Consider the following 22,553-nt stretch of genomic DNA (forward strand, 5'->3'; position numbering starts at 1 on the left):
TTTGCTTCAAAATGAGTTAAAGTACTTAATTAAATTCTCTTAATGTCTTCTGAGTTGTTTCTTATTTTAACATTACTGTTTTATCCCACCTTAATGAAGTAGTATTCTATAAAATGTTCAGCAAATTCTCTCTTGAACACTTCTCAGTTTCAATCTTTATTTTGAGTTAATCACACACAAGAGAAATTTCTCGTCCACTGCATTTCCAAAGTTCTTTGCCCCCTGCAATTTTAAACAGTACAAGTCACAATCATTTCCTTTGTCGGTTTGGACATTGACCATTTTCTTCCCAAATATTTTTAGATTTCTGTTAACTTTTGGCTAAGTACAAAGCACAAACTTAGTTTTCAATCAGGAAACAGCTTAAGCCTTTGAAAGAGTCATTACCGAATTCTGAGAAAGCAAGGACTAAGAGTAACTGCAACTACTGCATGCCTCAGGTTCCCATCACGCTATGTTCTTCCCCATTCACGGTCCCTTAAGAGGTCGCGTTTGATCTTCCCAGTGGGTGTCTTTGGGAGTTGCTGAACAAATTCCACCTAGTTAACAAAAACATATTATGAGACAGTCAATTCTGTTTCGATTACTCCCGCTGTCAGTACTACAGGAGAGAGCTTTCCTGAGACTGAGGCGTTGAGTTTCCGTGTGGGGGTTACCTTAGCCTAAACTCATTGAATTGCTTTGGACACCGGAGACTTCCCTTTGTAAAGTGACAGTGGCGTGTCATGATACTGGTTTTCAGTGCCCATTCCCCGGTATACTTTGCTAGAAGAAGAATCCATTGCTTCCCCCCACTTCAAACTAGACGTTGGCCCCTAATGTCCCCAGGGAAATAGCCACACCTAAATGCCCGGAGAAGGTGAATTCTTGGGTTTGGAGCTTTTCAGAGCTGGGTCCTGGAGGTTCTGTGAGAGATTTTTTGGAGGTGACTTTGAGTATACGTAATTCTCTTCTTATGCTTTGACTTCGTGGTAAGGTTCTCTGTTTCCTCAAGAGAAGACTTAACTGTATTTTAAAACATCCTCAACCCTCTTTGAAAATCAGCTGGTCACTGATTCAGAGAACTTAAGGGAGAAAATTTGCCTCGTTCTTAGGCTGAAATGAACTATCTTTTAGCTGATGATGCCAATTGAAAAGGCATTCTTGTGTCCTCAACCAGCAGGAGTCCAGGGCTAGAAGGACATGCAGTGAGTGCCATTGGCGTCTTGACAAAGAGTTTTTCTTCAATCCTCCCCTGAAGTTCTCAAGAAAGAGTCCACAGTTTGCATGAATGATCAAGTGACCAATTTGAAGACACTTGATAATTTGGTCACTTGATAATTACAGGCATGTGCTTGAAGGAATAAGGGTATTAAGGACTAGGAGAGCGATGGGAGATGAATCAGGAACTATCCTTTTACTAAAAACAGTGGGGTATCATTTTTTTTTTTCACGGAATAGGACTGATTAGTCCCATAAGGATTCTTAGTTACTCAGTATTGCAAAGGCGATTAAAACTTGGAGTTTCTGAAGCACTGTAGAGTCCCGATATAACATACTTTAACGCAGAATTCTTAAGGCTAAACAAGTTGAAATAGATGTCTTCTGCTTACATAATAAGCTACCCTAAAGTCAAAAGCTAAACACATCAACATGCTCCCTAGCTTAGATCCTCTCGGTAACATACAAGTAACTTTTGGGCAAAATACTTACCTTTCTTGGATACTTGTAAGGTGCAGTGGATTTTTTCACATGAGCCTGAAGTTCCAGAATTAATTCCTCGGGGTAAGATGATTTAAAGGGCGCCGATAAGACAACAAAAGCTTTCACTACCTGCAGGAGAAAAGTTGATTCACATGGATGTTTGTTTTTCAGACACAGCAGGAGTTTGGAAGAAATGCTGAACCCGGGTACTTATTTCTTTACAGCAGCTTGAGTGGTGAAGGCAAATGCCACCGATCCCTCTGAACAAAGCTTGGGTCCAGCAATTGATATTTTGAGACCTAACTGCAGATCAGTGCCTTGGGCATGTGAGGGGTACAGGTGGCCACTTCCTCCATCAAACCCAGACTCTTAGAAGCTTACATTAAGGGTAGAAACAGAGGGTCTAGAGAGTGTTGTTCTGGAGGGGGCTTCGGGACACCTAAGGGAGGGGTTGTATGCCCCGGGAGATGGAATCTCAGGATGGATCGTCTAAGTCTGAAAGATCTCTCTTGCCTGAGAGTTTTTGCTTCTCTTTGCCATTGTAGTTAAAACCCACCGCTTAGATCATTATGGGGTCCGTAAGTGAAGTTTTAAGTAGTAATCATTCATACATTGATTCTATTAGGTGTTCACTTCCAATGATTGTCCGAAATCAATTATATGGAGAGAATGAGAATATAGTGGCAGGGGCAAAATATTTTGGAGGCTGGGATCGTTGCGTGTGGCAGTGGAACGGGAAGTATGTGTCGAGATTTAGAGTGTCACTGTTGTCTGTAGCTCTTTGCTTGTGCGGTATCGATTGCCCCCTTTTTAGGAACAGCACCACGATTTCACTGTGGGGAGAGCCTAACTTCTCTCTGGTGGGGTCACCAGTAATTCCTACCGCCTGTGACCGGCGTGGGCCCCAGGGCTGGCCAGTCGGCCTCCAGCAGACCATGCAGGTTAAGATGTGGTCCAAGATCAGCGCATGCCCTTCTGGGAGGGGCCAGAAGCTGTTGGAATCTTGCCGTCTCCGGCCCTGGGGCCCGTCAGCTCTGCAGGTGCACAGTTGGAACTTGCCAAGTAGGGAAAATGTGCCAACGTGGAGGTGAGTTATGGAACAACTATGGCCAGGAGTGGAGAGAGACTTTTGCCGACTTCACGCGCACCCGTGGTCGGAGCGGCACCCAAAGGCGTCACTTACGTGTGAGCCAATATTGTCATTTGTGTGTTAAACCTACATGAGTTTGGGTTGAATGTTCGTCCCTTGTGACCCCAAGGACCCGACCTCATCCCCTCTGGGACACAATCCCTTTGTGGAGTCGATGGCCTCGTGCACATCTGGGCCGCACGTGTGCCTCACAGGAATCGCAGGACTCTTTAGAGTGGTCGAGGGGCCAGAACGTGAACATGCGAAGTCTCCACGTTCGTGGGGGGCATGGGCCGTACCTCTCCTCTGACGGGGTCTGGGCTGCTGACGACGGCCGTTTCGACGACCGCCGGGTGCTCCATGAGGGCGTTCTCCACCTCGAACGGCCCGATGCGGTACCTGGAAGCCGACAGCGGGCCTTGGGTCACGCCGCCGCCTGAGGACCTCTACACCCAGCCAAGGGTCCCCTCCCATAGGGACAGGCGTGCGGACCCGGAGGTTATGATGACGTCATCCGCTCTGCCGACAAACCAGAAATAGCCGTCGCTGTCCATCACGCCTCTGTCCCCGGTGAGATAAAAGTTCCCTCTCATCACGGCGGCAGTTTTCTCCGGATTGTCCTAGGGATCGAAGATGACGTGAGGAATTAATGATCAGCATAGAAAGGGGGGATGTCACCCAGGAAGGGACTGGCACACTGCACATTCCATTTCTAAAATTAATTGTTAAAGAAGCGCGTTCCTGGGAGAAAGTACAAAATGCCCGGGAGGATAATGAAAAGCAGGACCTATACGACCCCCTGTGCCTGGTGGCCTGTCCAGTCGTCCTCCCTGGGCACGACCTCTGCAATCGCTCTCATGCGCATAAAAATTTGTTGTCACAAGGCTCAGAGACAGATGATCTTCTCACCCCTTTACTGTTGATGACCTAGGTGAGATTTCGTGACCTGCCCCAGGGCACTTAGCCACACATGGTGGATGTGAGATTTGGAGCCGAGCCTGCGTGACTCCCTGCACCCCCTTTTCTGTGAGAGTGTGAATAGCGCGTTTTCTATTCCCATACCTCGTATTTAGAGAAGAGGTAGAAGGGCCTTGTGGACGTTAGTCTGACGGCAATGTCTCCCTCTTTGCCAGGTGGCAAGGTGTGGCCATTTTCATCTATAATCTAGAATGAGAGAAACGAGCTCGGTTCTTAAAGTTTTCTTTTCACAAAATGAACGTGTGTCGGAAAGGGTTGTATCATGAAGAGCAGAAAAGCCCCAAACACTGTGTCTTCTTCATTGAGACAATCAGACGTAACCGACCTGGACGTCCTGGGGTGGTACTGGCTTCCCCATCGAGCCTGGCTTAATCTTGTCTCCTCTGCCACTGGCACAAATGACTCCCTATTGGAAAGATATGTTTTCTATGAATGTGTAAAAATTCATTTTCAATCGCTATGTATATCATGACAGTGAAACTTGGGACTCAGTTATGACCCATTTCCCCAGTCTCCAAGCTCATACTCTGAAATCTATTATTTTAGACCAGTGTTTCTCTCATTTGAGGGTTTCTCAGAATCACCTGGAGCATTGTTAAACCCACATGCTGGTCCTCACCCCGGAATTTCTCCTTCAGTAGGCTTCAGGCTGTTGTGGAGGGATGGGGGTTCTGAGATTTGGTATTTCTACCGAATGCCCACGTGCTGCCGATACTGCTAGTACCAGGACTACGCTTTGAAACCCACCCATTAAGAACAGCCTGGAGTGAGTGGCTTACAGGGACCTCTCAACCACAACACCTCTGAAATGTCGCCCGTGTGGGAGGCGGACAGGAAGACTGTAAGGAATGACCATCATTCCCCTACGGCCACAACTCACGGTGACTCAGAGTTTGGGTAAGTCCTGGCCAGGTGAGGTGCCCTGGGAGTCTCCCTACAGCGTCAGAGCCCAACAAGGACAGTCCCGGGGCTCGGCCGACAGTCCGGGGATGAAGGGCTGCCGGCCTGATCAGCTTCAACGCTGCCGTGAAACCCACCGTCTCCGTCTGTCCGTAGGCCTCGTGCAGGTCCAGCCCCGTTTGCGTCTTCCACTGTTCCAACACCTCGGGGTTCAGGGGCTCCCCTCCCGTCACGCAGTGCTGCAGCTTCTTGAATTTGTACCTGGAGAGACAGTTGCATGGGGTTTTTGTGGGGAGAAGTCTGAGAAGATAATCAAGGTGCCCCGGCATCAAGTGAAGAGTCACAGGAGCCGGGTCTCGGGTTTCTCCAGGGAGTATCTGTCAAGCACCCCCCATCTTGTCAGCCGTTGCTCTAGGCATGGGGAGCGCGTTAGTGTTGAAACCACGTGTCCTTACCACGCTGACATTTTAGCAGAGTATAAAGCAGGAGAGAGGTAGGGGAAAGGCCGGTCACGAAATGAGCACTTCCGCGAGCCAAGTGATATCACAGCGGCATTCGCCGAGCACTGAGGGTGTCGTGAGGGCCTCTGGGGTGTTTTACAGTACTCGCAGCACCTCTTTCACAGATGAGGAGCCTGAGGCTCGGGGAAGTTAATGCACTTGCCCAGGGCCTCGCAGATGGCCCGGGGCCGAGTTGAGCCGCTCGCGCTCTGCACCCACCGCCCTGCAGGTGTCCCAGCACTGGTGATGCTGCGTTCCCACCGCAGCCCCTCCAGGTGGCTCTCCTTCCTGTCTCGTGGTGGGACTTAAGGGGGATTTTTGGGGTCACCTGAGTGTCTGAGGTCACATTGTCAGCAAGGAGCAGGGCTCCACCCATTCGACTGTGAAGCTTGAGGTTTTAACCACTGGCTTTCCCCCTCGGCCACCCCAGGAATGGGGCGAGAGAGTCTGCGACAGCCCGACTCTGGCGCCGCGAGGTCCTAAATGGTGGGAGGGCATGTTGAGACAGGAGGCGTGCCCACTCAAGTGACCCTTGAATGGCACTTAAATTACTCCTGAAATGTGAGCAAGGCGCTCACGCTGGAGGGCCACCAAGGAGCTGCACTAACGAGGCTGAGGGAATATTCGCGTCCACTGTACCGCGTCTCTTGAGCTTCTGTCCTCCGGGGTGTACCACCTGGCGGGACCGGGGGTCAGCCCGCGCTACCTCACTGTTTCCCTCTTCCTTTGCCTCTCCTCATGGATCAAATTCCTGTTACTCAAATATATATGCATTGCAACTCCACTGGATGTTCAGGTGACTTGGCCAAATTGAATATAATCCTCAAGTCGTAAGACTTCATTAGCTCCTCTTCAAGGCAATATAAATGTAGTCGTGGTGGGGTTTTGGGGAGGGGGTCTGGATGTTCTAAGCCAGTGCGCTCAAATCATTCTGTTTCCCCTAGAGGCTCTCCCTGTTGCTCTCAAATTTGGGGGCAATTTCCACCCCCAAGAGACTTTTGGTAACATCCAGAGACATTCTCGCCCCTCAGGATGGGGGAGAGGGAGGTTCTATTGGCACCTGGTAGAAAGAGGCCAGGGTGGGATGCTGGCCGACATCCCATGACGCACAGGACCAACCCCACAGAAGAATTTTCTGGCCCCATTTTTGCTTTTCTTTGTCATTCAGAGGGAGGGTTCCGCCCACGTACCTCTTGAGGTCTTTCTGCACGAGCATCCGGTACACAGTGGGAGTGCTGCACAGGGTCGTGATGGGGTAAGTGCTAAGCGTCTGGATGATGGAGAAAGACACGGATGTCAGATGCGGTTAATCACAGGCCACGGCGAGAGCCGACGTGCGTGGACCTCACTGTCTCTTCTTCGCATGTGCGCCTCTCAGAGGAACAAGACAGCAAATATTTATTAGTTGTTGCCAGTGACTATATGTCCATTGCGAATTTTCAGTTATTGGGAAGTATAAGTGTATGTTACAGTCATAGACATGCACAGTCAAATTCAACAGAAAGTGAATTTAGAATGTGAGAACAACTCTAGACTATGACCCTGTTTATTGTGCCCTGGGGCGCCAGATTCCCTTTCGTGCTGGAGTTTTAAGTCCTGACTGCTGGGTAGTTAGAACCAGCTCTGCACCTGTAAGAGAGCCCACCACGGCCTTTCCAACGCCGTATCTGTAAAAGAAATCCGTCCTTCAGAGGGAACTGACGACGTGCACCCGAAAGGCATTGTTCCAGGCCTTTTCTTAAGTGTTTGAGATTTACCAGGCTCATTACACTTCTAGTTCCTTAAAGTCGAAGGGGTCCGAGATCCGGAGAAATACTGATGTTTTACAGGTCCTCCATCTAAGAGGTCTCACTGTGTCACATAATGAACTGACAAGTTGTGTTAAATTTAAGCATTTGAGAGAACACCCTCAGGAGGTGTGTCTCGGCGTCTGGACCATCGTAGAGCAAGCATGACTTTTGATCCTTACGTGCGCATTGCAGTTGTGTGTGCTTCCGACTGTTCTTATTAAGTGTAGTGAGAGTCACTGAGAATAGGGTAAACTTGACATACACACGTTGTCTCTTTAAAATAAGAATGTTCGTATTTTAATATTACAACTAGGAAGATATAACCTATACCATTGTATTAAGATATCAATAACATTAATGATTACTATATTATTAATATTGACATATCTTAAGATAATACTAAATGGGAAATATTGATGTGATAATGTGGATATAATATTGAGTAAGAATGTTAAAAGAAGAATGTATGTAAAATATTGTATTTAAATATTATAAGGTATTTAATATTTTATGAAACAGGATATTTTCATTTTGCAGATGTAAGTTTTGAAACTGCCAAGTCAACTTATCTACCGCAGGGCACCTAGTAACGAGTTGTACGGATTCCAGTTCTTATGTTACCCTACGCTCCTGTTCACACCGCAAGCCATCTCGTCAGACCGGTTAGCACAATCACAGGGTGTGGATAGCTTTTCCCCACACACAGGTGTGCTGCGCATTTGATAATGTACACTTCTGTGAACTTCGCTGATTGTTGATGGTTGAAAGATAATTACCCAAAGCACATTTTTCTAAATGCTAAAGAAATACAATCCCTCCGTCTAGCTATCTGTGGCAGAGAAGGAGAGACATGCCTGGTTTCTAGAAGAGTACTGGGTTCTGAGAATTAATGGTGAGAAGCTTAGGGTCGGGGGAGAGGGGAAGGCGCTGAGTGGCAGGAGGGGACCCCGCGTTCGGTCCCCTTACGAGGTTCGGATCTGTCAGTCATTGTCTTCGTTTCACTAATCAGAAACCATAGCTTTGTCTAGACTTGAGACTTCTAATTTGTTTTTTAGAAACTTAAATGGCCACAGAGTTCGTGACATTAGCAAATCTTGGTGAAGATGATGTCACGCTCGGCTATGGTGGTTGTTCCCTCTCCACTCTGACAAATAGCCTGGAAAACCAAGTGCCTGGAGCTTGGCCTCTTGAAAAGGAGTGATTTCTGTAAGGCCAAGAAGCCGTGTAGTGTAAGAAGTCATTTGTCTGTGGTTTCAGGGAGACGAGTTAGAGATGCGGGTAGACATCACAACTTACGTCTAGGAAGATGTCAGTGTCAAACTGGCTCATCCGATGCACAAAGACACAGGCTCCATAAAGCCAGGGAGTAAAGAAAGCGCACAAGGCGGCCTTGATCCAGCCAGTGTCGGACGTGCTCCATATGACATCTGAGGACTTCAGGTCTAGCAAGTACCTGAATGATACGGATAAGCAACAAGACAGACAAAAACAAAACAGGAAATGAAACAAGCTGGTATTTTTGAGGATCGGCCTGGAACCCATATGGCTAAGTCAGAGGGGGCAAAAAATGCCCCAAGACAGGGTGAGGGGTTCTTCCTTCCATTTTTGCTTAAGGAATTTTTTTCTAATTCCTAGGTAGTCTGGGAGTGGAGTGGGAGCCTGGGTTTGGCACAATTTCCTGAATTTGTTCATTGATGCAACAAATATTTTTAGAGCGAATGTTATATGCTAGCCATGGTGAGCAAACAGACCCGAACTCTGCTCTTATTTTCGAGAGTTAGATGGTGAAGAAGCACACGCAAAAAATCAGGAAATGCACAAATCAGTGTTGTGATTTCAAATAGCACTACATGCTGTGAGGACAATTAAAAATTAGTGATGCGATGATTTTCAGATGTCTGTGAGGGCCTTTCTGGGTGGGTCGGGCTCCCAGGCAGTGAGGACAAGGAGTCAGACGTACCCTTATGGGGATCAAATCAAGTTCTTGCTACATCAGTCAGCGAGACGGTGCCGTCTACTGAGCTGGGGTTGGGCAGGGGCGTCAGAGCTCTGTTCTGTAGATGTCACATTGGCGACACCCAACAGCCATCCGCGTAGAGGCATGGACTAGGCCCACATGGCGGCAGCTTATGGAGGCGGCTAGCAAAAACAGGGCTCCTCTCCCTACCTTCCAGTGATGGTAAACCCAATGCCGATGCTGCTGTGCGAGTGCAAGGCCATCTTGGGAGAGCCCGTGGTCCCGCTGGTGAAATAAATGACCATTGGTTCTTGACTTGCGGTCTCCACACAGCTGTGCTCTTCCGAGGCGGCTCTGTAAAACAGGACCCCTGAGGTGGTGGCTGCAGGTGGCAGACTAGTTTCACTCTGATATTCCTCCCTTAGCTCTGCCACGTCCGCCCTCTTCATACTAGAAGGTCATCAACCAAACAGAACCTACTCCAGAGCCTGCTTGAGAGGCATTTTCCACGAGCTCCTTAAAGGACTGGCAGGTCATTGCTAAGATTGAAGGGCTCGTCTGCCTGCCTGCCTGTCTGTCTGTCTGTCTGTCTCTTTAAACTCCATCTCTCTATCGTCCAAATAGCCACAATCTCTGTCAAAAACAAATGGATGTGTATTTTATTTAATCTATGAGTTTTTAAAAATTAGTATTGAATTTTTATAAATGCTGATCGAAATCTCAGCAGCTTTTTATGATTTACAGAAAGGTCTTTTGGCATTTGAATCAAACTTTGGAATACTTCTCATTCAGTATCTTCGCTATCACGGGCAGACACAGTCGCTTAGCAGATAGCATCCCATGTCCTTTTTGCACTGATAAGACTGACTTTGTTCAGGTGTCAGGCAGCCACATGCTTCAACGTAAACCTTTCCCTGTATACCTCTGGGGGTTGGGGTAAGGGGGGGTTGGAGGTGGGAAAGGGAGGGAAAGGGAAGGTAGGGTTTTTTTTTTTTACCAGGTTAGGAAAAGGGAAACATCAGTCTGGTACGTGGTTTGACCCTTTCTCCATCCTGTCATGAGCATTCTGGCATGTGTTCATTGACTTCTATCCTTGGGAGGCAGAGGGAGGGTGAGAAGCCTTAAAACGATGTCCTTGAATAGAGACAGACTCTAACAATATGACATGAGCCCTCATTCTTGCTGCGTGTGCTTTTCTGAAAGACTTACAAACTGTAGGTAATGACAGCTCTGCTGTCCTCAGTGTTTAGAGGGGCACTCCATGGCGTTTTCGGGGTTATGGCACTCCCAAGCGGATTGTTTCAAGTGGGGATTCCCTGTATCTTGAAAAATACTTGGCGCTCCCCGACAAATTTTTAAGTTTTATTTTGAAATTCACATTGAGTTCAAGGTTGCCCTGTTAATTTTGTGGTACATTTAATGTTTCTGGGGACTCAGCAGAATGTGACAGTTGTTCATGACAGTGGGGCTCTGAAGTGGGGGTGCTTATTGCCCAGGGGCTATGCAAGACAACTTGGATGAGGAAGAAAATAGAACTTCAAATTCCATGTATGCTTTTATTCATCCTTCAAAACGCCTATTTCTTACATTTGTGTAATGGACAAAAGTACATGTATATAATTAACAAGTAAATATGTGTGTATCTGAGGAGTGTGTTAACAAATATTTTACCGATGGAGGAGCTTATTCAAATCACCTGGGAATCGCTGCTCTGCGGATGACTGTATTAACTTGAAGATAATCATGACAATAATGTTATTTACTGTCACAATTATGGAGCGATTCCTCTGCCAGGCATTTTACTAAACAAGTCACATTTCATTCTACTCCAACTATACTATGCTTACCCCCAATTTAAGGAGAAGTCACAGAGTTTCAGAGATGTTACTTGACCTACCCAAAGTGACGCAGTTTATCACAGGCAGGATTCACATGTTAATTGGGAGAGAATTTGGGCATTGATTGATAGAATTAGGTTTACTTTAATTAGTAGGATACAATTTCATGCCAAGGAAAAAAACTGCTCTATTATTCAATAGTGTTTTCATTTCCCCATTCTATACACTTCTCTAGAAGAATTTTTTTTAAGACAGAAGCTATTGAACAGCTCTTTAAATGAAAAACTATCCATTAACATTTTACTCCTCTTTTTTTAGAGTGTGGGAAGTACTTTCTCACATATCAGCTTATTTTATCATTAAAGAACACTTGAGATAGGCACTGTATAAAGATCCGCAGTTTACATAGGATGTAACTGAGGGTGACTGATCTGTTTGTTGGGTCATTTGTTCAGTAAATCTTTCTTAAACAGCAGCTGTATGGTAGCAACTGGGGATGGAGTGAGCGGCTACACAAACAGTGCCTCTGCCTTCCTGGAGGCTACCTGTTGGCAAACTTTTTCTGTAAAAGGCCAGATGGTAAATATTGGGCACTTTATGGGCCTTATGGTCTCTGCTGCATGTACTCAACTCTGCTCTTATAAGAGGAAAGCAGTCATCGACAGTATTTAAACAAAGGGGTGTGGCTGCGATTCAATAAATCTTTATTTACAAAAGCAGAGGCCTAGCCAGAGTTGGCCCATGGACCCTAATTTGCCAGTGACAGGTACGGGAGAGAAAGAGATGGTGAATGACTGGTCGTGACGTTCAGTTAGCGTCAGGAACTGTGAAGAAAACAACAGGCGACAGAGTAGCTTGAAATTCTACTCTGCACAGGGTGGACAGGGACAGCCTCGCTGACGATGAAACATCCCAGCTGAAATCTCACAGGAAGCACCCAACTGGGAAGGGGACCGGGGAAGAGCGTGCCAGGCAGAAGGAACGGCAGGTGCACAGGCCCTGAGGGAAGGCGTGCCGAGGGACAAAAAGAGTGTGGCCAAAGGGTCAAGGCAGGGAGGGCGGTGGGAGGTGGGCTCCACGAGCATGGCGAGGCCCAAGCCAGGCAGGACACTCATCGCAGGCCAGGCGGGAAGCGGGCAGTGGGGGCGGGGCTGCGTTCCTCCTGCCGTGGGGTGATTCCTTTCTGGGAAGGAGCCCGGGTCACCCTATGCTATTGCCGAGTCCTTGGAGGCAAGGCGACTCTGAGATGTAGCTGTGAGTGGTACTGCTGCTGGTACTGCAGAGGACGATGGGGAGATACTCACTGAAGTAACTCCTGCAAGCTGAGCCACCCCTGCCAGCTGTGTGGAGACACCTGGAGTTTGGCCTTCAAGAGGGGACACTCGGACGCGATGGCCTCCACGGCTGGGATCACCTCCTCGCTGGCCACGACGCACTTGGCCTTGGATGCTTGCAGCCGGTAGAGCATGTCTTTTGCCGTCAGCTGGGTTGTTCCCGGTATGAACACAAGCCCTGTGGGAGAGAAGGGCTCCCAAGCTGAGTGGACCCGGGAACCCTGTGCTTTGGCTTTGCGCCCTGGTGCCCCGGGGCTGCGGAATCTGGCCTTCAGTGTCCTGTTGCAGGCATCCAGGGACCTGCCTTCAACCCCTGATCACGGGAGAAGCCTTAGAACTCTGGTCTCTAGGTCTGATACGGCCCTGGGTGTAACCCTGACCTTGCAACTTCGAGCTTCGTGACGTACATCCTGTTGCTTCCTCTCTCTCTCTCTCCCTTCCTTTCCTTATCTGTAAAGTGGGGATAATTAATAATAGTAAGTGTTTGGCACACAGTAGACATTGGAATGGTGGGATATAACTAGGTAACATTTTGCCGAATAATTAAATCATTGTTATAGAATGCAAATAACACTTTACACGTTATAACACATTTTCAGAAACACATTTGAAGCAATGGTCTCCGAAGGGAGTTTTCCAAGATACTTCGAAGGGATGAGAGAAGAAATTGAAAACAAAAACGTAGTATGGAGAAGTTTGCATATATTTTATAGCATGCATACCCTATCAGTCCAGAACAAGATAAATAACCGTATCCAGATGGGAGGAATGTGTCTCAGATATTTTTTCCAATAGCCAGTGCAGCCGGAAAAGCCTAGAGTCTGCTGATACGAGGGACGTGTAGGTCTGTGCCGTAATCGCCATTTGATGGCATGTGAGCCTGGGTCACGGCTGGTGAGTGGCAGAGCCGGCCCTCGAGCCCGGGTCTCCCCATGGTCTGGCCACCTGGAGGTTGTCCTCACTGTTTGGGCGACGCTTAGTTTATCCCACCTTCTTACTGCGTTCTAAACACTGACTTGAATCTGTAACACTAGTTCCTTGTGAGAAGAACGGATAAGGGAGAATTAGAGGAAAGGCAGAGGCACGGTGGTTTCTGCTTGCTAAAGCGAATGAATGGAAGAAAACGGAGTGTATGTAAAGTGTTATTCCAAAGAGCGACTACCGTTTATTGAGCACTTCTTACGTGCCTGGTGTCTCGCTTAAGATTATTCCCAGTGTAGAGATGACTGCCCGTCCCTGTGTCGAAAGTCAGCAAGTGCATAACCAGCATTCAAAGACACACATCTGAGACGCCTGAGATCTGTGCCACAAATCAAGCTAGCTATTTCTTGGTGAGGTCCCTGGAGTCAGCTATACAGGGAGATGTAGAGTTGGAGTCCTAGGAAGGAGACTTTTATGTATCCAATGTATCTTAAGAGCGCTTACATGTCATCCCCTCTTGAAGAAATGAATAAGTAAGTGATGACAAGGATGTTAACTAGAGGCCTTAGTTAGAAGATCTCAGATACTTCATGCAATCCAGAAATGTAAGATTAATAGATTATTTCACAGGCCATTGTTCTTTCGGGCTCAGTCATAGGACTCTTGGTGTATTGAAACCATGAATGTATCAATGGGTAGATATCTATCTTGCGATATATTTGAGCGGGAGGTTCTCTTCTAGCAGATTTTAGACTCTACATAGTTTATGACATAGTACAAGCCTCTCAGTATTTGCTCAGAATAGTCAATAAGTCTGAGTTAGTAACATAATCCCCAGCTGTTTCATGAGCGTCTACTAGTTCATTAAAGATTTTTGACCATTCGACCTGTGGTTCATTTTCAATCTCTGCATTTCACACATTACATAAATCATGTTACCTAATATCAAATACATTTTTATCACAAATAACCACCTTTCATCTTCTCATGCAAAACTGGTTTCGCATTTGCAAGTTCCTTTTCATAGTGAATGCAAAATATGTTTTATATATTACTGTTTTGTATTAATATTGGCAGCAAGAGCGTTTTTCAACGCCTTTATGAAATCCTTCTAATTAATTTTTTAATGCTATCGCATCATTAAGGCATTGTAAATTTCAATTAGCAATAAACACACCTCCACCAGACTTTAGACAAAGCTCAGTCTGAGAATATTTAATCATCTCTATAAAGCTTTCAATTTTTCTATTATCAATCATGTTGCAACTAGCATTTTGTGTTCTCCACAGTGGTATAGGGAATCCTTTGATATTCTTATTTATGTTTCATTGAGTTATACATATCATGTCATGGCAAACTTTTCCTGAAAAGGGACAGACAGTAAATATTTTAGGCCTTGTGGGCCGTACCATCTCTGTCTCAGTCAGCAGTTCTGATGCAGAGCAAAAAGGAGCCACAGACAACACGTAACCGAGTGAGCATTGGTGTAGGCCATTAAAATCTTGAAGTTTTACTATGAAAACAGAGAGCCACACCATCAGCCATGGTTTTTGCTGGCTTCTCTCATAGACGGGGAGAGAACTCTGTAGAACTTTTATTTGGGGTACATTAAAAATTACTACTTTGGGAGTAAAAGGTGTCGTTGAATAACATTCACCTTTCTGTCTGGAAAGAGGCAGAGATTTTCCAAGTGGGATCGACAGACATATTCAGGAAAGTCCTTGCATTCTAAAATGCTTTGTTTCATTTATTTATTTATTAATTAATCGATAGATTGATTTTTATCGTTTCTACATTTTGATTTCAAGGAGAATCCAAATGCTCTGAGTGAAGTAAATTCTGGATCCTCTGGATGGATACATCGTAATCCAGCACTCCCTATTGCATAGCTTTCTAGCTCTGTGACTTTGGGTGAGCTTCTTAACCTCTCTGAGCCTCCGTTGCCTCTCTTTCAAAATGGGCATCACAACAACACCTGCCTTTTGAGGTAGGTGTTATTGACCATCATGATCGTTCTTCATGTTAACTCTTATTTTGCTGTCCCATGTAAGCCTGGCTTCAGTGAGAACGAACAAGTCAGCTATCAGTCTCTCGGTCTCCGCATGGTCCGGCAAAGTTGCACACTGGCACTGACCTGCTCGCATACAAGCCACGTTGACGAGCCACCACTCTGGGATTCGGGGCAGAACGACGGCCACGCGGTCACCTCTCTCTAGGCCGCAGGACTTGGTGAGGACATTGGCCGCCTTGCGGGACAAGGAGCCCAGTTCTCCGAAGCTCCACTTCACCTCGTCCCCTTTGCCATTCACCCACCACAGCGCTGGGTTGGCCGGTCTCTCTCCTGTCTGGTTACGGGCACACGGGGAAGAGAGGAGAAGGCTTAGATGACTGGTCACCAAGTACATGGGACTTCTACTGGTATTTCCCGTCAGCATCCATGCCTGTGGATTGCGGTGAGAGCACCCCGGTGTGTCTCTGAGGGAATGGCCCCTCCTCTGCAGAATACAGCCTTGGTGAGACAACCCTTGGGGTGCTCACCCTTCCCTGACCAGCAGGTGGGCATGGGACCCAATCGGGGCCAGTTAGAGCTTCTCTCCCAGACACTCCAAGCTTCCAGCCCCATTTTTTGAGTTCTCGCATATCCCTGCAATCAATTTCTTTCTCGCTTAAGTTACGTTGTGTTCCATCCACATAACCCTAGTGGATGTGCCACGGTTGCTAGGAGCATGACATTTCTCTATACCCAGAAGACTGGGGTGGGTTTCACAGGAAATGAAGAGCAGGGTGGCGGACCATGCAGGTGGTGACAAAGCCAGGCCGACTGATAGATGTGATTCTACACGGTGAGTCATCTGGTCTGCAAAACCTTTCTTTCATGTGTCCCCGCCGGGCAAATGTGACTCCCCGTTCCTTCCCCTACGTGGAATTCTCATGTTCCTGTCCCTACCTGGAAAATACTTCCAAGCCCGCCTTCCATCTCACCCTCTGCAAGGGCTTCTTAGCCAACGCTTCTCCCGCTGGCTTCTCTGAGCTCCCGCGACACTGTACTCACGGAGCCAGTGACGCCGTGCCACCGCCTTGCGTTACGGAAACGTCCCCACCTACAGACGAGAGCGCCATAAGGTCAGCAGGGCCTGGTTCAGGTGCCTCTGGCCTTGGCAACTTTGGAGAAGGAGCTTAACTCCTGCGAGATTAAGTTGCTTGCCTTCAGTCCCCAGGGTGGTGCTGGCGATTTGACGGAACAACATAGCGCAGCATTTCTTATCTTTAGTCATTTGACCATCACTAATTCTGCCAGATCTCTCTCCACCTGTGCTATCCTTCTCTGTATTTTTCTTTACATCAGCTCACTTGTGCACATTTACTTAAGAAGGAAAATGTGGCTAATCAGCACCATAACTGAAAATCAGTACCGCTTGCCCAAAAGAGTGTACTGGAAAATAAGCATATTGCAAACAAAATCCGCCCTTACTTTTCATGTAGAGATCATCAACATCTAGCTGCTCCCTCTGTTCTAAAGGGAGTTTCGCAAGTGTCAGGAGGTATTGGAACAGAAGGGGCTTAAAGAAAGACTTTCCTCTCTGACAGGAAGGATTGATTCAACGTCACTTCATACTGCGTATATGCGGAAGCCCAGGTCTTGCAGTGCGTTTCGTAAGCGCTGAGAGGTAAAGTGTTTAGCTCAGTGCCTGAAATGGTGTGGGGGTCAGTGGGCAGAAGCCTTGACCCCAGGCTATCCTGCAGACACTGTGTTAGGCTCATGGCTTTATTTTTCTCAACTTCTGATTCTCTCCTAAGTGCTCCCACGATGACTGCTCATAAAACCAGAGCACAGATGACTCACTGTTCCTTGGATGAGCCTGTGAGCAGCCCAGCAAATGAGCAGAGAGCCAGAGCTGCAGTGCAGCAGTAGAGAAAGATGAAGGAAAAGAAGCATGACTCTCAGTGCCAATGGCGAAGGGACAAAGGAGGCTCCAGGCGAAGTCAGGAAAGCATAGCTGAGGCCCAAGACTGTCCCAGGAGAGAGAGGGGAGAGCAAGAAGAAAACACACTAAGGGAGCCAAGAGGGATGAAAGAATCGAATCGAAAGTCCCGAGCAGACGGCCGAGCAAAGAAACGGAAGGGGCATCGAGCCTCTCTCGGGAGCCCGTCATCGTCTACCTTCTCCTTCTGGGACCACTGGTCCAGCACGTCGCCAGCAAAGTTAAAGTTCTCGGGTAGAGGCCTCTTACAGAGATTTATGGCTTCAAAGTCAGCAAGAGTCAGAGGCGCGCATAGCCCACTGACTTTGTGAAAGAACCGGCCAGCTGGCCTGGTGAGCCAGATGGATCTGAACACCTGGTAGCAGGAGACAATCTTCATGATTCCCAAAGGGGCCTGTCGTCGCGTACAGGTGTGGAAGTAGCACACGGCCTGTGGGGAGAGGTGGGTGGAGAGTGTTAGTGTGTCCCTGATGCTCTGTGGAAGGAGTGGAAAGTGGGCTTGCTTTCGGCCGTGCACCCCCGGGAAGTTGGGGAACCCCTGGAGGACACGCCATCCTTCTTCAGAGCTGCAGCAGCCAGGCACTGAGCAGTCTCCCTGCCACGGGAATCCCCCTCTCCATTCGGGCTCCGACCTGATTCGCCTGAAAAGTAAAAAGCCCCGCCACTAAGGAATTATCGAGCTCATGTCTTCAGCCTCTACCTTCTCCCCCACCAAACAACAGACAGGATTTGCTGCCTGGATTGACATTCAAGGGCCCCTCGTCTCCCTATTGTCCTCTGTCCTAACTGTGTTTGTAAATTCCTCGACTTCTAGTAAAAGCAGCCCATTCACTTTTCATGAATGTCCATTTCCACCACAAATAATTAATGTCACCTCCCTTGATTCTGGCTACCCCGCCTGCCTCTCCCGTCCAGCACTCTTTTATATTGGTTGGAACCCTTGTTTATCTAGGTCCTGGCTCAGCCAGTTCTTTGCCGTTGGACTTTGAGAAAACTATTTATCCCACCTGCACCTCAATTTCCAGGTCCTTAAAAGTAGGAGAGAGTAATAGCTTTGTCCAAGGCTTATTGTGAGGATTTAGTAAGATAATGTATGTGAAATGCCTAGCATGTAAAAAGTATCTCCACGGCGTTAACTAGTATTATTGTTAAGATTATTTTCATCAGTATAGTTACGCTATGGTTTCATGAAACTCTGACAGGACGAATCGGGAGACCTGGGCTTAATCACAGCTCTTTAAAACCAGCGGGGAGACATAATACAATCAGTTTCTTTTCCTGGACAGACATCGGTAATCTAACATTTTCTTTTTCTACTTCTGTGATTATTTCTTCCTTTGAATTTCCATAACATGCATCTATACTACTGGGTGACCGTTGTGCATTTGTATTATTAATGACCGTTTTGATGACTTGCGCCCCGTCTCTCTCCCCTGCCGAGATGGTGTGGGTTGGGGCGATGTTCTGCATCATGAGTACTTCCCATGATGCAGTGCTTCCTCAATCACGCAAACCAATGTTTACTAAGTGCTTCTGTCGACCAGGCACCTTACGCTCCTGGTATCATTCGATATTGCGCCAAGTCTCGGAGGCTGGTGCTGAATTCATCTGCATTTTAAGGGTGGGGAAACTGAGGCCCGTGTGGCTTAAGTAACGTGCCCAAGGTCATACATCTCATGATGGCAGAGACGAGGCTCGAGCCTGCGTGGTCTGACTTCAGAGCTGGCGAGCTCAGCCGCTCTGCTTTTCAGATGCTTTGAGCCATCTTCTGCAGAAAAGGCTCCTTGTTGATGGTGAACTCGCTCACCCCGTGCCCTGCAGCTGCCAAGCCCAGAGTGGAAAATCTGCAGGCACAAAGGGTGCCTGAGTCTTCGGGGCGGGGAGAACAAATAAGCAAGGGAAAAACGGCCAGAGGGTACGGTGACAACGTCTCTGTTGTTCCAGGCCTCTTTGCAGCTCAGAGTGACATCTGGAGGATGGTGCAATGCAAGTGAGTGTGGCTCAGAAAAGGCTGTTATGGCAGCTCTTCTGGTACTGCCTTTCTGGGCGCTTTTCTGGAAGTGAGATGGAGGCATCATGGGTACAGAAGGGGTGTGGGAGGTGGCAGACAAGTGAGGGGCTGTGCTCATGATCTAGCATACTCCCGAAAGCGAGATGCCGTCCTGACCACGCACGCTCACAGGCACGCACGCACAGACGCGTGCTCACGCACACATACCACACATCCTCACATGCCTCTCGTGACCTTTGCCAAGCTGCTTCACACCTCAGGTGTCGTTCACCTGGCAATCAGTGTAACGATGAACCTTTCTGCATTGCCTAGTCGTGGGCTGTAAGTGGGAACTTGGACCTTGTGCCAGGTGTGAGCCAGGATTCAGCAAGGGCCACACGGTACAAATCGAACGTAAGTACTCTGTATGGCAGGGCCCTTTAGCTGCTCAATGTCCGAGCAAGCTAGACAGGCCATGGGATGGGAGCCGCCACCATCTTGGCAGCTCGTCTCACCTCTGCCTCTGATAACACCGAGTCCCTGTGCTCCAGGCTCTTGGGGCTGCACGGAACCCCCGTCGTTCTGACGCATTCCTTCCCTCACTTCCATCACATGATCTTTCTAGGTCCCGGCTTAATGACGAATTGTAAAGAGTCTCAAGATCCGGGACACTCAGAGAATCCTGCTGCTGGAGGACCACAGTGCAGAGAGCAAAGCAGGTAGTTTGAAAGGTAAATCTCCATCTTTTCTCAAAACGACCATGGTTTTCATGAATTGTTCTTATTTCCCATACCTCCACGGACAAACTTTCCATTTCTTAACAAATGATCAAATCAACATTCCAAAATATGTGAAACTCAATTTCATAGACAGGTCTCATCTGAATATACGTCCAGCATTTTCAACAGGAGCATAAGTCTTAGAAACATAGTCATTGGTAACAACATACAAATCAAGATATCACAGAGTCGGATCTTTCAGGAAACTGAAAATGTTCCTGCCTGCAACTTTTCCTTCTGTCTCTCTCTTTGGTATGCAGGGGTAAGGTCACACGACCCTGAAGGGCCGCCAGTGTGCCCTGACCCGCTGTTCCCCATCCCGGGGTTCTGTGGGAAGTTGGGCAATTCCAGGATCAAATCACAGGGTTACGACATTACTTTTGCAGAAACATCCCCGACCTTATCCCTAAGGGAGGATGATATCTGAAGTCTTGGTGACTCCAGAGCTGACGTGGACGCAAATCGTCACATTGAAAGGAGCTTCGAGCGTGTGGCTTCCAGCCCTCTAAAGCCAATGCGAGGAAATGCTGTCACAGAGTCTTGCAATATTTCTACCGACCTTCGTAAAGGTCCATTTTTCCGCCCAAGGGGCACTTACCCAGCGTTGGGTCTAAAGTGACCCAGCTATGGCAGCACAATTGTTCTCTTCCCTCACTGCTGCTCTGCTGATTTAAATACACTTTACTAGTCCCTTTCGTGTTAACACATGTAATTTCTCTCCTTACCAGGAAATGATGTTTTTGTTCCAGAAATGCTCCTTCACAAGGACTCAGCTGTATTGGCCAGAAAACTGTGTTCTTTCTTGTCTTCCTTCAGTGGCACTTCTGCCATCGGAACCCGAAGCTTCTGGTGTGCAGCTGGGAGGACAGTAATCCCCCAGGAGGAGGTTCGCTGTGTCTCTGGACACCTTGTGGTCAAAGGGATAGTACAGCTGGGAGGAGAGGGGGAAATGCAGCAGCAACCTCCTCCTCGCAGAGCTCCGTGCCAAGCAATGGCTAAGCTCCAGCCTGTCAGCGGAGTGTTCTTGTCCCCGAGGGTGACATCGCGATTCATTCTGTTCACGTGGCCTGTCGATGATGAAGAATTTACCTCCTATTGACCAATGTTTCTAATCAGCTCTTTTCTACTTCTGTAAAAATGCTCGTTGCATGTTTACAGGCCGCAAAACAAACGACCAATAAGATCAGCCATCTAGAAATTTCTCCCCCTGCAGCCTCCCTCATGAAGCTCGCCCTCCCCATCCTGAGAAAAAAACCCCATGTGCAACCTCCACCAAAGGAATCACGTGCCCTTTCATGGACACTGCAGACGTATATAAATGTAAGACATCTAACCAGAGCGAGCTTGTGCGTGGAGCTATTAACCCCATGTCCTCCGCTGGCCTGATAAATTCCCCTTCATCTAACAACGTGGTCTGAGCGTCCGAATTCCTCCGTCAGTGTTGCTTCCTACAACACTATCTTCTACGCCGGTTTTTCCCGAATAGAACCATGTCCTTGGCAGAGATGTTTGTCTATTTGTTTCCAAAAGTCATACGATAAAATCCCACCATCATGCCTACCTCATTGGGAACTGCTCCGTAGGCCCTTGTGATGTCATTGACGGGCGCGCAAAGGGCCCCCCCCCCTTGGCCCTAATCCTGCTCCCACGCCTTCCAAAAAGGGTCACTGTAATTAGGCTTGCTGTCCGGTATCCTTCGTTTCTGCCCAAAGCCGCCCGTAGTGATGGAGAATGATGTTCACAGATTCACATTCGCATCGGTGGTCATCTTCTACTTTAGAGCTCTCCGGGTTTTCTCACTGAGGCTGTCACCCGGGGGGGGGGCCGGGGGGGGGAGGGGTGTCGGGTTACACCCAGAAAGGGTGCACCTCCTGTGGGAGGCACTTCTTCCAAGTTCTTCTTCGAAAAAAATAACTTAAAGTTCACTCACTGAATTTTTGCTTGAAGGTCACGTATCTTTCCCATTAAAGATTTTCAGTTTAAACAATGGTTTCTATTACTTCGTGAGATGTTTTCGTTTGTTCACTATGAGCATATTTAACTTGAGTCCATGAGCATAGTTATTATGAAGAGGAATTTCCCTCTTAATTGGCCAACATTAGGTCAACTGAGAACTCATCCTCCGCTAAAGATGTATTACATTAGTGCTTGTTAGATAGAAAATCCTATTTATCTGTAGCTGCCTGGAGCAAGGTCCGAGGTCTGACCATGACTGGTTACCAGTCATAGAAACTTTTCAGATGTGTTTCCAGCATTACCAAGGAAATCTGTATTAATGAAATAATGATGTGTTCAGGAAAAGACAGTAAAAAGGAATAAACAAAGACCAATAACCAAGAAAAAGCAAAAGCTGAGTTATTTACAGCCCGACTGGGTCCTGTTCTTGAGAAAAGTTAAGTGGAAGTGTCATCTCTGGTGGCCACAGGATGAGGCAGCAATTTATGTATTTGTATCACCTGGACTGAGGGCTGGAGGCTTGCGCAGTTTTCTCTCCTCATGTAGGTGCTCCTGGCATAGTCAGCAAACATGAAATACAATAAACTGAGTTTGTTTTTTCAAGTTTGCCTCCTGGTTTGCATTTCCAGGAAAACTCCAATATGGTCGGTGCTCACATGAACTTTTACCTGTGTGCTAACTTCTAAGAAGTTATTAAGGGATTGAGAAATCAAGTCAGCAGGAGTGCCAGAGGGCGTTGTGTGGGCAGCTGAAATTGGGCCTGTGGAAGAGGAAGATTCTGGGGGAGAACAGGGCCCTTTTCCAGCTCTCCTGAA

The 22,553-nt window shown here is 47.6% G+C and overlaps 1 protein-coding gene across 3 annotated transcripts; it reads right to left on the minus strand.

The window, feature by feature from the left end:
* Nucleotides 1–125: 125 nt before the first annotated feature.
* On the minus strand, nucleotides 126–21,349 carry LOC107516071 (acyl-coenzyme A synthetase ACSM4, mitochondrial). 3 transcript variants are annotated; one of them, XM_016155475.2, is made up of 14 exons: nucleotides 20,508–21,349; nucleotides 17,192–17,443; nucleotides 15,165–15,375; nucleotides 12,080–12,287; nucleotides 9,148–9,291; nucleotides 8,277–8,433; nucleotides 6,381–6,460; nucleotides 4,828–4,951; nucleotides 4,116–4,196; nucleotides 3,875–3,976; nucleotides 3,305–3,432; nucleotides 3,112–3,211; nucleotides 1,693–1,812; nucleotides 126–539 (listed from the first exon to the last, which is right to left on the minus strand). In XM_016155475.2, the coding sequence occupies exons 2-14, from the start codon at nucleotides 17,390–17,392 to the stop codon at nucleotides 453–455; spliced, it is 1,743 nt and encodes a 580-aa protein (XP_016010961.2). In that variant the 5' UTR covers nucleotides 17,393–17,443; nucleotides 20,508–21,349; the 3' UTR covers nucleotides 126–452. The 3 variants fall into 3 exon arrangements, with proteins under 3 accessions (XP_016010961.2, XP_036081585.1, XP_036081586.1); XM_036225692.1 differs by lacking the exon at nucleotides 20,508–21,349 and having other exon boundaries at nucleotides 3,344–3,432; nucleotides 17,192–17,466; XM_036225693.1 differs by lacking the exons at nucleotides 4,116–4,196; nucleotides 20,508–21,349 and having other exon boundaries at nucleotides 17,192–17,467.
* Nucleotides 21,350–22,553: the final 1,204 nt, after the last annotated feature.

The sequence above is a fragment of the Rousettus aegyptiacus genome, unplaced genomic scaffold (assembly GCF_014176215.1).
Source record: "Rousettus aegyptiacus isolate mRouAeg1 unplaced genomic scaffold, mRouAeg1.p scaffold_m13_p_8, whole genome shotgun sequence".
NCBI classification, from domain to species: Eukaryota; Metazoa; Chordata; class Mammalia; order Chiroptera; family Pteropodidae; genus Rousettus; species Rousettus aegyptiacus.

Coding starts and splice junctions, on each gene's coding strand:
- LOC107516071 (XM_016155475.2), bottom strand. CDS start 17,392: ATGAAGATTGTCTCCTGCTACCAGGTGTTCAGATCCATCTGGCTCACC. Junction 8,434..9,147: donor GGGTTTACCATCACTGGAAG/GTAGGGAGAGGA, acceptor CGTATCATTCAG/GTACTTGCTAGACCTGAAGT. Junction 3,212..3,304: donor GACGTCATCATAACCTCCGG/GTCCGCACGCCT, acceptor GTCGGCTTCCAG/GTACCGCATCGGGCCGTTCG.